This window comes from Oreochromis aureus, linkage group 17, assembly GCF_013358895.1.
Source record: "Oreochromis aureus strain Israel breed Guangdong linkage group 17, ZZ_aureus, whole genome shotgun sequence".
Classification (NCBI taxonomy): Eukaryota; Metazoa; Chordata; class Actinopteri; order Cichliformes; family Cichlidae; genus Oreochromis; species Oreochromis aureus.
Window position 1 is genome coordinate 33027241 of NC_052958.1, and position 15934 is coordinate 33043174.

Below are 15934 nucleotides of genomic sequence, written 5' to 3' on the forward strand. Positions count from 1 at the left end.
TACATCTGACGGCAAAAAGGCTTTGTAGAATTTCCAGTTGTCTACTTTGTATTGGTCCAAAATGCCTGCTGTAACACTTTTATCACAGCGTTTCAATTAACTCTCTCCAGAGTGGTTTTCACACACGGACTGCTGCCCTGAACTTTTCTGTTCGTCACCCAACTGTGAGCTCCGTGTGGGGAAAAAAACAAATATCCCACATGGTCACAGTAAACCTCTTGAACCCTGCAGATCCTTTGTACAAAGTCTATGCGATGTTACAGAGAAGAGTGCAGGTAATAATCTGGAGTAGTCATCTTGCTTCCTGCCTCTTGTGCTGCCTGGAAAGGGTGTGCAACTATCTAAACCAAACGGGGCATCTGAAGCTTAAAAAAGTGTTTGAAGGGAACTCTCTACGGCTGTGTGCCGCATGTGAGGAAGGTCAACTGCAGATCACTGCCCAGAGTTCATGTGTGAAAAATAGCTTAGAAGTAAAAGCATTTGTTATACTAGTGTTGACACAGTTTGCAATTTCTTGGTCCCTTTTTTTAATTACCGTTATTTATTGAAGGATAGTTGTCCTTTGAGTATATCACATTTACACACCTGGAAGCTGCAAATTCTAACCACAGTCTGACTTGCTGGGCTCTAGGGGGTTAAAGGCCTTTCCTTAGGGCACCACAGTGGTTTTGAGGAGGGAAGGTCAAAGGGATTCATTTTCACTCTTCCACCTAGATTTTAGCCTTCCGGTCATAAACCTGTTTCTGTAACCTTCTGGCCAACACACAGCGGGAAGTGTGCTTGAAGATTTTAGTGTGTCGGTGTATGCAAAGTTGTCAGAAGCAAGAAGCAAAAGTTGGGTTTCAGATGCTGTATTTTAAGCCTGTGCCAGCCGTGCGCCAACACGAACACAGTATGAGCAAAGGAGTGAAAGCAGAAAATGGAATCTTGCAAAAGATTAAGTTCAAGTTTTTTCTTACTTGCATCATCTTGATCAAATTCTTTTTATGCGACTGTAACACAACGTACCACATGTACACACCATCATCTGTGCTGCAAATAGGGAGGGGGATGGGGGGGGTAAAAAATGTTTTTCTCTTATGACATTTTCTGTGAAGTGGTAATAAATCTTCTTACCTGCAAGATTCTTTCTAAAGCACTAAAGTGAAAAAGTCTGATAATGGAAAATAAGAATAATCCTGTCACGGTTCATGGTTTCACAGCAAAATGATGGGCAGTTCCCAGTGATCCAGCTGGTTGGTATGCTGAGGGGCATCGCATCTGGAATGAGGTACTGACACTTACACCCAGACACACACGCACACATATCCCACTACAGAAATCCATTTTACTATAAAGATGAAGAAGAAACTTTTTCTGATCTTTCAGACATGGGTATGAGGATTTAGATTTCTTTTTGGCGATATCAGTTCTTTCAGATGTTGAGATTTCATGTGGTGCTATCCAATGCTGTCTGGTCATGTGCATCAGCAGCTTGAGATGCGCTGTCTCCACATCCTGATGACTCCTTGCACGGACACATACATTGATATGAGCACGCACATAGACACATGCAACCTCCGCTGTACGCTGCATTTGAATCCACTGGTAAAGTTAAGATAACTGCAACTTTTCAGCTTGGCAGACTGACAAATGCTCACACATACACACAAACTCACGCACACCAGAGCCTATCTGTGTTAAATGCAGGCTGTGATAGCACAAAAACATGTTACTGTATACACATACATTAAATCCTATTCCTGTTTTATCGAAGGTAGCTGGCAGTGATAACATGCACTCACAGGCAAACACACACACACATAACTCTAAATCCCATTACCTTTTTATAGTAGCCTAGGTAGCTGGCTACAGATAACACAAATTCATACAATAAATCCTGTTGATGTTACAGGTACCTGGCGGAGATGAGTTATGTTCACCGGGACCTGGCAGCTCGAAATATCTTGGTTAACAGTAACCTCGTGTGTAAGGTGTCTGACTTCGGCTTATCACGTTATCTGGAGGAGGACACCTCCGACCCCACCTACACCAGCTCGCTGGTATGTAAGCTAAAAACACACTAACGCTTCCTTCTGCATTCCTTCATTCTGCAGACCAAAGGTGGGCAAAATGTTTTTTGCAGTGGTAGCTTTTCGTTACCAGGATTCTGGCCTGTTACTCACATTTGTTAAAAAATAAAAAGATGCACCGCTTAAGAACTTTGGTCTGCCACAGTTTAACACATAGAAAATGAAAAGTCTCTGGATTGGTGAAAATGCAAATTTTAACCGTTTTATAAGTAGGTCAGTCATTTTAAAATAAGGTTTTCAGTTCAGTTCTGTCATTAAGAACTACCAAACATTTCTTTCCTATAAATAGATTTCAGTATATTTCAGCAGCTTTTAAATAATATGATTGAAATGTATTTTCAATATATATACATACTTTTATATGTTCAACAATTCGACTGTGATATGTGTTGTTTCCTACACACTTATCTGTGTGGTGCAGCCAGTCTGGAATCTTAATTAAGACTAAACTGATAAAGGCCGGATTGAAGTTTGTCCTGCGGGTGGTGAGTTGGACATTTTAGAAAGACTCAGCTTGTCAGATCGCCGGTGCATCGTCACACAGATTTTTCATCAATCTAAGCCGGACTTCACGGCCGTACCTCAGCTCATCTGTGCTTTGAGCTGAATGTTAATACTTTAAATTAAAATGTACTCGACTGATTACATTTAACATGTTGGCACGCACTGCTTGAAGGTAACAATTTGTGTTATTTGTTTCTGCCACTTCTCACTCGTCCCTGTGGTTGTGACTGTACTCACAAGCTGCCAAGTAGCTTGCTCGTTAATAAAAACTATGTTGAGCCACTCATGATGTTCCTTTTACAGTTTAGATGCCTTTGCACACAAAAACGTTCACTGAGTCTTTTTTTTTTTTAATATCCCGTGCCAGTCCTGCATTGGCCATTATCCTATAGACATAGACCTGTTCGTTCACATTGTTCACACAGCAGGTTAACCCTGAGGCTGATAAAAATTCAATTACAAGCTTAAGAGATCATGAATTTAAGCGATATTTTGAACTCGCAATGAAATATCAGAGTACTGTACTCCATGGGAAGAATAAAGTTTCAGGCTATCCTATTGGGAAACAAATATAGTTCATAATTTAACCCTATGAGGTCTAAAAACAGATTTATGCTTCTGTGTTAAATCTACAACGCAGGTATGTTGTAACTGCAAAACCCTCCACAGACGTGTAATGTACTTACATGTAAATGTAAGTACATGTCGTGTTGACACAACCCGCAACTATTGTGATTGGCCTGTTCAGTACAGCTGATTCATCGTGTGCATCCAGCTACGTTTTCTCTGCAGTTTTTGAGTTTATTAGTGAGAAAACTAATAATCAGAGCCTCAACCTCACAACCTGACTCACAAGTCAAGAGTGGGCCATGGGACAAGGACATGAACACTAGCACTTTGGTTGCATCGTTGACTGGACCAAGATTCACCACAGAAGTCTAAATTAATTTTAAATCCTTATCAGTGATGTCACTGACTTTAGCTTTAGCTTACTTAAATATGTAAGTTTTGTTCACATTATTCAAACTATTCACATAATTTTTCCAAATAAAAATTCTGTTTTAGCCTTTCAAAGGGTAGGGTACAGACTGGCAGTATTTTTGAATCTCCTCTATCTGTCGTGAAACACTGTGTTACCTCCTTACTAAGATAACACAGAGGTGAAGATTTGACAAGAAACAACAGAACATTAGGAAAGCTAGATTAAACTGAAACATGCAAAGAAATAAATCCAAACCAATATTCAAAATGCAAACAAAACCCAGAGCACAAAACTAACCAGAATTAAAGACTAAAGTAAGCACAGAGATCTAGGACCATGGTAGGGTTAAAGAAAAGTTCTTGCATGATGGATTAAATACACACTGCCTTAAACTCATGTCGATGGCCTGACTTAAAAAGGAGTCTGTTAAAAAGAAATGTTTGTCTTAAGCATTTCCTTTAATATATTAAATTTGATACACCAGCCAAACCAGCATATGGTAATGCATCCTTTTATCCTGGATTTCACTCAGCAGTCAGAAGGAAGAAGTTTTTGTTTACGCACTACTTTGTCTTCATTAGAAAAGACAACAGCAGGCAGATGTGGATTTGTCTACGTGAAGCAGGTGGATGCTATCAAGCATCTGCTTTGTCTACACTTCCACACTCGAGAACAAAAAAAAGTAGGAAAATTCAGATGCATGTTGCCTGCCCTTAAATTTCCCCTCAAATTTGCCATGTTTCTTCTTTTTTTTTTTACACACATGTGCATAATGCACAGTTTTTACCACCGTGTCTGATAAGAGACTTCAGCTAAGAACTATGTAACGAATACGTAAGCAGAACTATCAGGTATAAAGCTACAAATCCTTTTTTCCTTCCCTTCTGCCCTTAGTTATTTATTTCCTTCTTTTGTTTTCCCCCTGTTCTTTTCTTTCTCTCAGGGAGGTAAAATCCCCGTGAGGTGGACGGCACCAGAGGCGATCGCCTACAGGAAATTCACGTCAGCTTCAGATGTCTGGAGTTACGGGATCGTCACCTGGGAGGTGATGTCATATGGAGAGAGACCTTACTGGGACATGAGCAACCAAGATGTAAGTCACCACCTGCTTTCCTGAGAGAGGGCAAAAGAGAGAGAAAGAGACTCTTAGTTTGAGTTCTCACTGATGTCTGTGACTGTAAAATATCGTGTACGTCTGTTCCGGCACGTGTGTGCGTGCGTGTGTGTGGCGTTCGGGGGATGTGCTTGTTTGTTTCCTCCGTCACAGCAGGGTGTCTGCATGTCTAGGAAACACACATGGAAAATGAGGACATCAATTTAAGTGTCACAGAAATGTTTGTTCCATGAAAATCAGACCAAAAGGCAAAGGATTTTTTTTTTCTTTGCTGGGATTTTCTTCTGGGAATATTTCATGGTAGTGACAGCTTTATTCCAATTACCTTCACAGTGTGAGCAATTTGCCGCGGCATTTCTTTACCTTGTGTTTTTTCGCGCTCTCCTTGTGTCTCGTCATATCACACTGATGTTTATTAAGTGTTCTGAGATTACATTCATCCTGCCGTAGTCAGTGCACATTTACTGCATTTGTGTTAAAAATGGTAACACTTTATCATAACCATGGTGAGTAAATATTAAATGTATAGTTAAACTTTAGTTAATAGCTGAGATAACTTATATATTCCACCTTAAGATAATATTGGAGCTTGTGAGTAGTTGTGCATAAAGCAAACTGCAATGACAACCATGAGTGATGCAGGACACAAACCACCTTTTCCTACCACCCCACCCGTCATCTTATTTAAATATGTTTTAAAATCTGTTTTACCGTCATCACAGCTGTCAAAATAATGACTCTGGAATTAGTATTTGTTAACCATTTATAACTTTACAATAACCATTCAGATAACAGACAAGTTAGCCAATTAGGAAATATCATTTCATGTCATTTTATCGTTGTTTTTTTTTAACTGTAAATGAGAGTCCTGTTATATATTTAATGGTTATTATAAAGTGGTGCCAGAAACACTTTCTTTAGGGTGAGAATTCAATTTTACTGTTAAACCCTAAAGGGGATGCAGTGCAGTCCATGAAAATGAAGGTTCCACAAGACTGGACTGCTGACATTTTTATTTTTAAGTTTCTGTTCTGAGAAGAAACATGATGCGCAGATTATAGTTACAGCACTAAAACCCACTTCAAATCACTGAAGCTTTAAATCCAAATTCTAGCTTTCTCAAATGATATATCTAATGACTTTGACACAAAGGAGGCTGGGGATTTTACAAGCTTCCAATTTCGCTCCAGTCAAAACTTTAAAATACATTTTATTGCTGCAGAAAATCTGCCAAGCAGCTTCTAGTGTGTTTATTACCCCAGGTAAATATCTTCAATCAGCACCTTCTTAACTCTATTTCAGGAAACCACAGCCCCGCTCCAGCAGCATTTACCTGGCTTTAGACCTTGTTAACTCAGACTATATATAAAGTTTTCTTTGTAAGATGAACTGCCGAGAAGTTAATCGGTGGCAAGATCCCCATCCTAACTATAAGATTGAGACATAAGTCTTTATTTAAATCATAAAACTAATTCATTTCTTTATTTTTCTCTGCGGAGCACCATTTTCCCCATGTAGCGTCTATTTCACCTTAAACACCTCTTTCCCCTTATTTCACACATTCACATTTTTCTCCCCTTCTCCCCTCCTCTCTTGCAGCTACCCCAGTCTTCTCCCCCATGCTTGCTCGCAGAAGCAGCCTATGCAGCAGTAATGACACAGTCAGTATAATGACAGAGACAGATTTATAATGGCAGAGACTGCGTATAATGATGGTGAAAGTGTGTGTTACCACTAACGAAGGTCTGCCGGGGCATTAACTATGCATGAATCTCACACCCTAAACTCACACATATGACACACACCCTGCTAATCCACACACACACATGCAATCATACATGTGTAAAGGCATGCACGCACACACACACACAGTTACACACACATGCAATTTCAAAGAACACGGAGCAGGGAAATTGTCAGCGGAGCCACTGCAGGTGCTGTGTTCAACATGAATTAATCATGAAAGAGACCTGTGATGTTTCACTACATTCGCTGCTATTTTGATTGACAGTGGTGCTTAAAGTGAATTTATGCGGCACAAAGCCCGAGAAGTGTGCCGGGGTCAAGTAGAGTTCACTCAGCGAACAGACAAATCCCCCGTGCTGCATTTACAGTAGGCGAAGCACCGCGAGGTAGACTTCCAACTACACTGAGACAGACTTGTTACTTTACATTTACAGGGAACTCTGACAAAAAGAAAAAAAACACACACACACTAAAGTATTATTTCATTCTCGCACTACTGTAGAGGTAGAAGTTTAGAAGTTTGGACACAGACGTGCAAATCACAGCCAGACAAAAGGTGGAGCGAAAACAAAGTTTAGTAGGTCAATGATCAAAGCAAGGAGAGGCAGAGGAGTCCGAGGGGGCGAAAGCTGGCAGGAGTAAGTCCAGATACAGGCAGAGGTCATACATAAATGTAGGTAGCCAGGATAACATGACAAAAAGCTGGACCACTCTGGCAGGAATGCAAAACAGAAAATCTGGCAGCACTGTGGTTACAGGGCAGAAAAACAGGAGCAGGTGTGCCGGTGGATGTGGAGGTCAATTGATGGGGAAGGGTGGGTACACACCAGGGATTTTGAACCGATAAACAGTGAGTTGAAATAACTGTTGAGGCAGTAATTTGTAGACAAAGGGTCTTAGTTTTTGAGTTTGGACAGCCATTTTTTTCTGAATAATCTGTTACCAGTACACTGGATGGGGATGTGGTGGTCGAGATGGTAGAGGTATAGAGGTATAGAGATAGTTTAGTAGTAAAGGTAGTTTGTTTCATAAAAAATCTGCTGTCTTGGATTGACTGCTGCAACAAATCCTGACCCTGACAGAAGTTACCTCGACTAAATGGAACAACAACTTCTAAACAGCTCATCTCCAGGCTGTTCAACCCATATCGAAGTGCGTGGTTCTTATGTCAGAAGAACCATGCGCTCCCTGTAGCACTGAGTGATGGCAGAAGGAGCACAGCTGTCAGAAATCCCAGCACTGCCTTTCTCGGTTGATTTTTGCTATCTCTGACAACCAGCCATAGGTAGTACCCATCATTGACGGTTCCTCACTGGTATAAAGTCTGCCACCAGGTAGCTCTTAAGTGTGTATTGTCCTTCCCACGATAGAAGAATATTCCTCTATAGCCAAGGGAACATGCATCGTCTATGAGACCTACCTGGCATTGAGTTTGAAGATTGAGGCCAGACCAAGAATGTGGAATCACATGAAAGGTGACCAGCAAGGGCAAATTTTAGACCAAGCTCAAGGAAAACCGAACTCCTCCTTTCTGACACAATTGCACAGACAACTCCAAAATGTAGGGACGTTTCTTTGGTCACTGTGACCAAAGAAAAAGATGCTCTAAGCATGAGATAGCTCCTCGCAGTCAGGACAAGGCAGACACAAAAATCTTTCAGCACGTCAGGGTCAGATATTCTTCTAAGAGCCATCAGCATTCTACCAGCCCTTAAGGAAATTGGTGTGCAGCAGTTGTTGATTGCCTTTGGCTATGGACAGAATCTGAAGTAGGTCCTTGTGCATGACCTTTGCCTATCTCTGAGACTAGAGAACAGTAAAGGGATTCTCTTCTTTCATGCTTTCACAGGCTGTGTTTTGTTCTTTCAGCCTTGCCCATCAAAGACAAGAAGACAGCTTAGCAGACATGGGGGAGTATGTAATGAGGCGTCTGATCACTTCGGCAAACTCAGCTAGTATCCACCAGCAGTGCATGTTGACATGAAGATATTAGAAAATTTTGTGGACAAGGTATATAACAGGTCCAGTACATGACCTCGCAAACCTGGCAACGATGATGCCAGGTTTGCAGGAAAGAGTGCATTAGCCACAGACATGATGGCAGAATGTTACCTATTGCGGAGAGTTGTCAGCAGTTGTATGGATGCAGGTCAGAATGTTGTGGGCTCTGAAAATGTTGTGTTTCACCTATACAGCAGTGTGCTGCAGTTTCTAGGACCCAATACATTTGAAGAAATGCTCCAGTGTTGTCTAACTTGGATTTGTCTATTTTCCTAATGTAAAGGAATGTAGTTTTCATAAAGCACGAGAATAACATCGAGTTTCCTCAGTATTGTTGTATTGATACTTATCTTTTAATTCAATTTCTGCATTTTCCTTTGTTAGAAATAAACAGAAAAGCTCTGACAACACTAGGCCAAATCAAGTTTTACCTCAGATGCGTCATCAGTACAGTTCTGCCATTTATTCTCTTTTTATGGCTCTTGAGTATATATTAATCCACCTTTAATTTATAAGGCAGAAAAGAGACTGATTGTATGTGTCTAAAGAGTGTGAAAGATGACAAGAAAGATGATAGTAATTGGATATCTGAAACAAGAAAAAATCTGCTAGACAGAACATGTATAAAAGATGATAGAAGGCACTTTTTAAACCTTTGGGGCACACCACAATGGGAGTTTTAAACATTACAACGATTGTAATTACAGCTGGGGAGAAATAAAAAATAATAATTTCACATTTCTGACACAGGGGGCAGAATAATTTCAGGTAATGGTTACTAAACGCGATATTTCCTTTCTTTGATTATTTTTAGAGTGGCAAGGCAGGTAGTTTTAAATTCCATGATGTTCTGCATAATTACATTCTGCACTCAAAGGTATCCTGACACATCTAGCACAACCTCTTAGCTTTACAAAATTCCTGCCTAAAAGTTTTCACAGGGAGGAAAAAAATCAAAACTTTGAAAGAGCTTTATCATTCTCAGTACCTGCACTGGCGTGATGAAATCAAAAGCTCCTCTGTGTAAAACTACCTGCCTTGACATCTGAGACTGCAGCAGAAGTTACTGCTGCTTAGAGATGAATATCTGGATATACTGTGCGACTGCACGCTGTGTCAGGATGAAGTTCTTAAACGGAAATTGGATCCTCTTAACTAATCCGAGTTTTCGTTTTTATGTGGTTTTAAATAAAGCTGAACGAGGCAAGATTGTTCTGTAAAAATATGCCTGTCTTTATCGACTGAAATCACAAAGGAGCCATAACACAGAAGACATTCCACTCTTTGCCGTATGCCGGTCTGCCTGAAGCGAGTGACAAACAGCAGCGAGAGAGATCGACTCAGGGGGCTGATCTTTTTAGCCCTTTAATATGTCGCACATCACAAGCCAGCACCATACTGTGTTCAGTTTACTGATGTCATGTCACAACATTTAATTTCTTTTGAACTGTTTTTCTTTCCCACTCTGATTTACTTCATATTTATGAAAACCTACTTTTGTCAAATGTATATCAAAAGTGACTAAATACAGTAAAATACTATTTATCAAGACTTTGGGCTTTGATTTGGGCTAACCGGCTAACTTTTTTATATATTGTTAAATCCCTTGGCCTACATCTGGGCGCTGTAGATACTAGATATGTGCTGATATGTCAGTCGAATATCAGCATATCGGCTGATATTAGCCATGGCGATCATCATGGGCGTAGCTAACGTGACGTCACTCATTGGTTTCTGAATTTTGTCTTTTATGTTCCATCAAGCACCAATGATTAGATGCCACATTACCATCTTGGTTGGTGACAAAGAGTGTGAAACTGGCTTATGACTGACAAGTCATTAGCCAATAAACATTCAGGTTTCATACCATAGATAATCCGCCATTTGAAATATAGTATAACCGACATTAAAAAAAACAGATTCAATATTTTCAGCATGACCCAAATCCCAAAAGTGACTAAGACCATAAATTCTGTGAGAAATTTTTTTTAAAGAGGACAAGGCAAAAAGCCCTTTTTCAAAGATTTCTGGAGGACTGGAAGAGTTTTTGCAACCACAACTATCGCCATCTGGTGGCCTTTAGATAGAATGCAGGTTTATGCTACTTCCATGTTGATTTCTTTTTGTTGACTAAGAAACTACGTGTATGTTTTTTACTGTCTGTATTGCCAGTGACTGTTGTAAATTGCAATTATAAAACTAAAGTAGCAAATTAAGATGCTCAAATGGTCTATAGAGCTATATCATTATCTATGATTATATCATTATTTAATTATTTCTTCACAGTTTAAAAGGTTAGAGATCATTTAGAGATGACTGCTACCATATCACCCCAATAGAGAGCTTTGCTCTTAGGCTGCTGTCTTCTGCCTCCCATTCTACTAGAATGGGAGGCAGAGCCTTCAGCTTTCAGGCTTCTGTGAAGGCAGCTCCCAGTTTGGATTTGGGAGACAGACACCCTCTCTACTTTTAATATAAGGCTTAAAACTTTCCTTTTTGATAAAGCCTATAGTCAGGGCTGGATCAGTTAGCCTGGTTTGGTATTGGGGGCACTGAGTGATTCTTCTTCACTCACTGTGTGTTTATACACCACTTTCCATTTAATCATTAGGAATTATTACTATCTGTTTCTTTTGCACTGTGTGTCTTTTGGCCCCTCTTCCTCCCGTCACCCCCTGAGCCTGATTCTGCTGGAGATTTCTTCCATTTTCCTTCCCACTGTCATCAATTGCTTGCTCATAGGGTGTCATCTAAGTGTTGTGGTTTTCTCTGTATTATTATAGGATTTTTGCCTTACAATATAAATCACACTGAGGTGACTGCTGTTGTGATTTGGTGCTATATGAATAAAACTGAATTTATTTGAATTTAATGTACATTGTTTATTGGCATAAAATAAAATTTGACAGTTGGACCAGTCAGAACCCAAACAGGTAGGAGATAGAGCTGGACTCTTTGGAGCTTGACCCTTGTGATGTGATTGGTTTTGAAAACTCCCTGAACACAAAAGTAACATAAGTTAATGATGGGGAGGAGGAAAGCTGTACAATAGTAGGTCCAAAGGAGGCAATGTAAGCAATAGAATGACATGTAAGAAGAGAGACCAGGGAAAAATAGAATATCAGGAATAGCACGGATTTAATACGCTACATCTTTCTCATTAGACCTTGCCAAAGCTTTATTATAAAGATACTGATTATATAAGCGTTCACCAGTGAGCCTGAAATATACATCATGCTGCAGTTTTCTTCTATAACCTTTTGTGGTCATTTGGGTCTTCTCCTTTTCCTGTGTGACTCTTCTGCTGCGCATTAGGTGATAAATGCCATAGAGCAGGACTTCAGGCTTCCAGCTCCCATGGACTGTCCGGTAGTGCTGCACCAACTGATGCTGGACTGCTGGCAGAAAGACAGAAACGCCCGGCCAAAGTTCCCCGATATTGTCAGCATGTTGGACAAAATGATACGCAACCCTGCATCTCTCAAAGCCGGCACCAACAACATGGTCCCTGGGTGAGCAGAGATATAAACTCATTTACATACACAAACACACTCTTCCTATCTTATCCCTCTGTTTCAGTGATGGCCTTTTTTTTAACTCCACGTTCTTTTGTATCTACTCTCTGCAGTCCTTCCCATCATCCCTTGTTAGACCGTGGAGCTCCAGACCTAAGCAGGGTGAGCTCAGTAGAAGACTGGCTGACTGCATTGAAGATGACCCAGTATAGAGACTCCTTTCTGGGCTCGGGCTTCACCTCTTTGCCGCTCATCACACAAATCACAGCTGAGTAGGTTTAGCCATTAAATTGCCTCTATTTTTGTCTGTCTGCTTCTCTTTGCCTGAGTCTCACACTTAGCTGATCCTGCCAAGTCGGCATCTTTTTTGTTGGAAGACTGGTGGGGCAGCTGGTTGGCTGACTGTGTGAACACTTGTCTGTCTCTCTATATCTGGCTTGCTTACAGCCATCCTTATTTCTTCTACTCCTCATGGTATAAAATGCTCCAAGTGCCATTATATCACAGACAAATAAAAAGCAATGTGTCCATGAAAGAAATTTGCAGAGTTTAGCTGGGTTTAATCAATGAATGTACCTTCAGTTTTGTCATTAGAAGAAATGGGCTGATCACTTTCATCCTGTCTGAATGAGCCTGCAAAGATTGCAAATATGTGAAAGAGGTGTATCTTTAATTCTTTTAGACAGCTGCTGGGCCTGTCCTTAATTTTCTATCAGTGAATAGTCCACCCGTGGTTGCCGCCCTTACCTTTGACCAAAGCGCCAGACCTGGAGCTGGTCCCCATTGGTTACACTGTGGCTATCTACCACTCCTAAAATTGCTAAAATAGGTCAAAAGTAGAGGGTAAATTTCACCAATGGGATTAATTAAGTGTATTTTAACACAGTTACGGTGTGAAGAAGGCAGAGTTGGAATACTGAGTGAACTTTAAAATACTTTTCATGCAAAATGAATCACTAATATGAGAAAAATGGAGGCAATACCTACCTGAAGTCACTTTTTAGGAGTTTTTAATTAGGTATTCATTTACCTCTAAAATAGTGCTGATTTAAAATGTAGCCCATGCTTCGTTGCTATTACATAGCTAATATGTAGTAATGTACAGTACAGTGCAAATGTCTTTGACCGAACATCATTTCTTTAGATTTTGCTGGTAAAATGGAAAGTAGTCGCAGCAGTTTTTGAAACATGAGTAGAAATTATAGCATTTAAGCCCAATACATAGTTATAAATATTGACTTTCTCACAAGCATAAACATCAGTATTTGGTATGACCACGTTTATTCTTCAAAACAGCCTCAACTTTCTTAGGCAAACTTTCTTGTGCTTTCTTTAAGTAGTCTTCAGGAATAGTTCTCCAGGCTTCTCAAAGGTCATTCACAGCTCTTCTTTGCATGTTGGCTGCCTTTTGTTCTGTTTTCTGTCACGATAATCCCACGCTGCTTCATCTGGGCTCTGTGGAGGTCAATCCATGACTGATAGTGTTCCATTGTGTATTTCTGTCTGTCCAAGTATGATTTTACCTCATTGGCAGTGTGTTTGGGATCACTGTCATGCTGAAAAATGAAGCTGTTGCCAGTCAGGCACTTTGCAGATGGTATTGCATGGTGGATCAAAAATCTGACTTCCATCAGTTTAGACAGGATCCCCAAATCCCCAGATCAGGACACTTTGCTCTGCAGATGGTTTTAGACACTAACTGTTGTACTTATCTTCTGACCTCCTCTGAACATATTAGTGATAATTTGAACAAGAAATTTCAAGTCTGTATTCATCACTCCATAAGACCTGTTGTCACTGATTTTCAGTCCAGTTCTTGTGTAGTTTTGTATGATTTAGCCTTTTTTCCCTGTTTCAGTTCCTAAAGCACAGCATCTTGACAGCCACCCTTCCAATGAGACCATTTCTGATGAGGCTAAGGCGAATAGTAACTGGAAGGGCTTCAAGATGCCTCAAATTTTCAGTCTAAATAAATCTTTCTGCAATGGATGGTGTTCCTATTTACCAAATTAAGAAAGGAAGTTATTACACAGTACATGCTAATGCAGTGAACATTCAGAGTGTGTCTAAACCGAGGCTGTTTTTTTTCTTAACAGCTAACACTTACAGATATCGCCAAACATGCAAGCAATCACAAAGCTACTGTACTGAAAGGAGGACAGCTCTAAGGATACACTCACTGAATGTTGTGTGTGATTGTGCCAGTTCAAACTGTGGCTGCACAGAACGGGCAGATTGTGGGTTGCAGCTTTATGCAACCCACAATCTGTTATTTGTTACAGAAAACCAAAGCCATCCTTACATAAGAACTTAGTCAAAAATATAGTTTGGACTTGTCCACTCATCTTTGTGAAAACCAGTTTGGCTTTCAGATCAGCACCTCTTCAAAGTTTGTTTGTTTTTTTTTAGGGTAAAGGTTTTAGTTTTAAGGTTAAAGCCAGTTTAGGTTACAGTTTGGATAATAGTGTGGCACTCAGTTGCGGTAGTTAAACTTAGAAGTAAGAGAGCTGAGAATCCATTAATGTCAATAAATGTCCTTTCAAAGTTAGCCCACAAACATGCCCGTGTTTGTGTATGTGTGCCCCTGCACCCACGCACAGACTGGAGCAGGCAGCAACAACTCTTGACTGACAACCACTTTTAGCAAAAATATAAGAGCTGCTCATCTAAACAACTCGGCACTGCACTAAGGCAGGATTTGTGTATGCGGTTTAGGCTTGGCCTGTCATTCACTTTCAATGGGGTGACGTCATGCGTTACAGAACTGAATTGTGAATTCATTGCTTTGCATTTTTTGTGGTTTTCGTGCTGAAATGCTGAAAAAAAAAAAGTTTTTCCAGTCCAGTCACATTTATTCAGATCCTGCAGCCATTCAAATCACTTTCCAAATCCAGAGAGAGCGAGGTCCGTTTCAATATCAAAGTGCAGCAGAAGTTGATAGTTGTGGTGAGCCATTAGCATCAACTGAGCTAGTAGAGCTAGCTCAGTTAATGCTAACAGTTTATTGAAGCTTGTCAGTGAGTGGTTGTTGTTGTTATGACAATTGTGCCAGCAAGGACCCCCCCCCCCCACACACCTTAGTCACACCCACTTTATAACTCAATGATGGCCTCTCCTGTATCTTCCCTGCTAGTTAAACACAAGCTACTATTCTGTAGCAGTTACAAACAGACTCTACTACATGTTCAAGCTGTTGTGAGCACTGGCACCTTTTCTTGGCCAGTTGGAGCGCTGCTCATGTTTACTGTAGTGTTGATTTCCTGGTTTACAATCCTACAGACAGCAGCTCCAATGATAACCATGTAAAAATTGATTTTTTGTGCCTTTTTTGGGTAGTGACAGTAAACACAGACAGGAAGGGGGAGGTGGGTCAGGTGTAGCAGAGGGCCTAGGATGAACACTGATTTTCTACATGGTGTACTACGTGGAGTGTTCAATTTATATTTGATTGTCGTTATGAAGACAAAACCTCATATCCGTATCTCTGTCTTCCCAGAGATCTGCAGAGGATTGGAGTGTCTCTAGCCGGACACCAGAAGAAGATCCTGACCAGCGTGCAGCTGATGAGGCACCAAGCCGATGATCAGTCTCCTACCGAATCCGTGTAGCCACACGGGGGAAATACTCGACCTGGGTGCAGTCTGTGAGCGAGCAGGCTGTCCTGTACTTCCGTTTTTAAGCTCATACAATTAAGTTTGCTGCTTTTGGAGATCTCAATCACTTCACGCGCTTTCAAACAATCATCGTTAGCCATTTGTGTGTCTGCATGGACAGATCCGTCCTCCAGTGACAGGACGGACTTCTCTCACGCCATTTAGCTTCCAAAATGAAAATGGCTCCTGGGAGAATTCAGTGTGGATGCATTATTCTCACAAAGAGTAAAAACAAAAATAAGTGGGAAAAAAGCAAAACTTACTGAGCACGAGGCTCTAAAATCATTACCCCCTTTTTCCACATGCCAGCGTAACTGTGAATGCTATCACTGAAGTCTACAGACCAT

The 15934-nt window shown here is 40.6% G+C and overlaps 1 protein-coding gene across 1 annotated transcript in view; it reads left to right on the forward strand.

Annotated features, from left to right (window-relative positions):
• Nucleotides 1-15575, forward strand: part of LOC116336361 (ephrin type-B receptor 1-like) — a 119755-nt gene extending 104180 nt beyond the window's left edge. Inside the window, exons 15-20 of the mRNA XM_039601533.1 lie at nt 1203-1270; nt 1895-2042; nt 4502-4651; nt 11735-11931; nt 12048-12206; nt 15431-15575. Of these exons, the coding sequence (XP_039457467.1) occupies nt 1203-1270; nt 1895-2042; nt 4502-4651; nt 11735-11931; nt 12048-12206; nt 15431-15542 (834 nt within the window). The 3' untranslated portion in view covers nt 15543-15575. The remainder of the gene's footprint in view (nt 1-1202; nt 1271-1894; nt 2043-4501; nt 4652-11734; nt 11932-12047; nt 12207-15430) is intronic.
• Nucleotides 15576-15934: the final 359 nt, after the last annotated feature.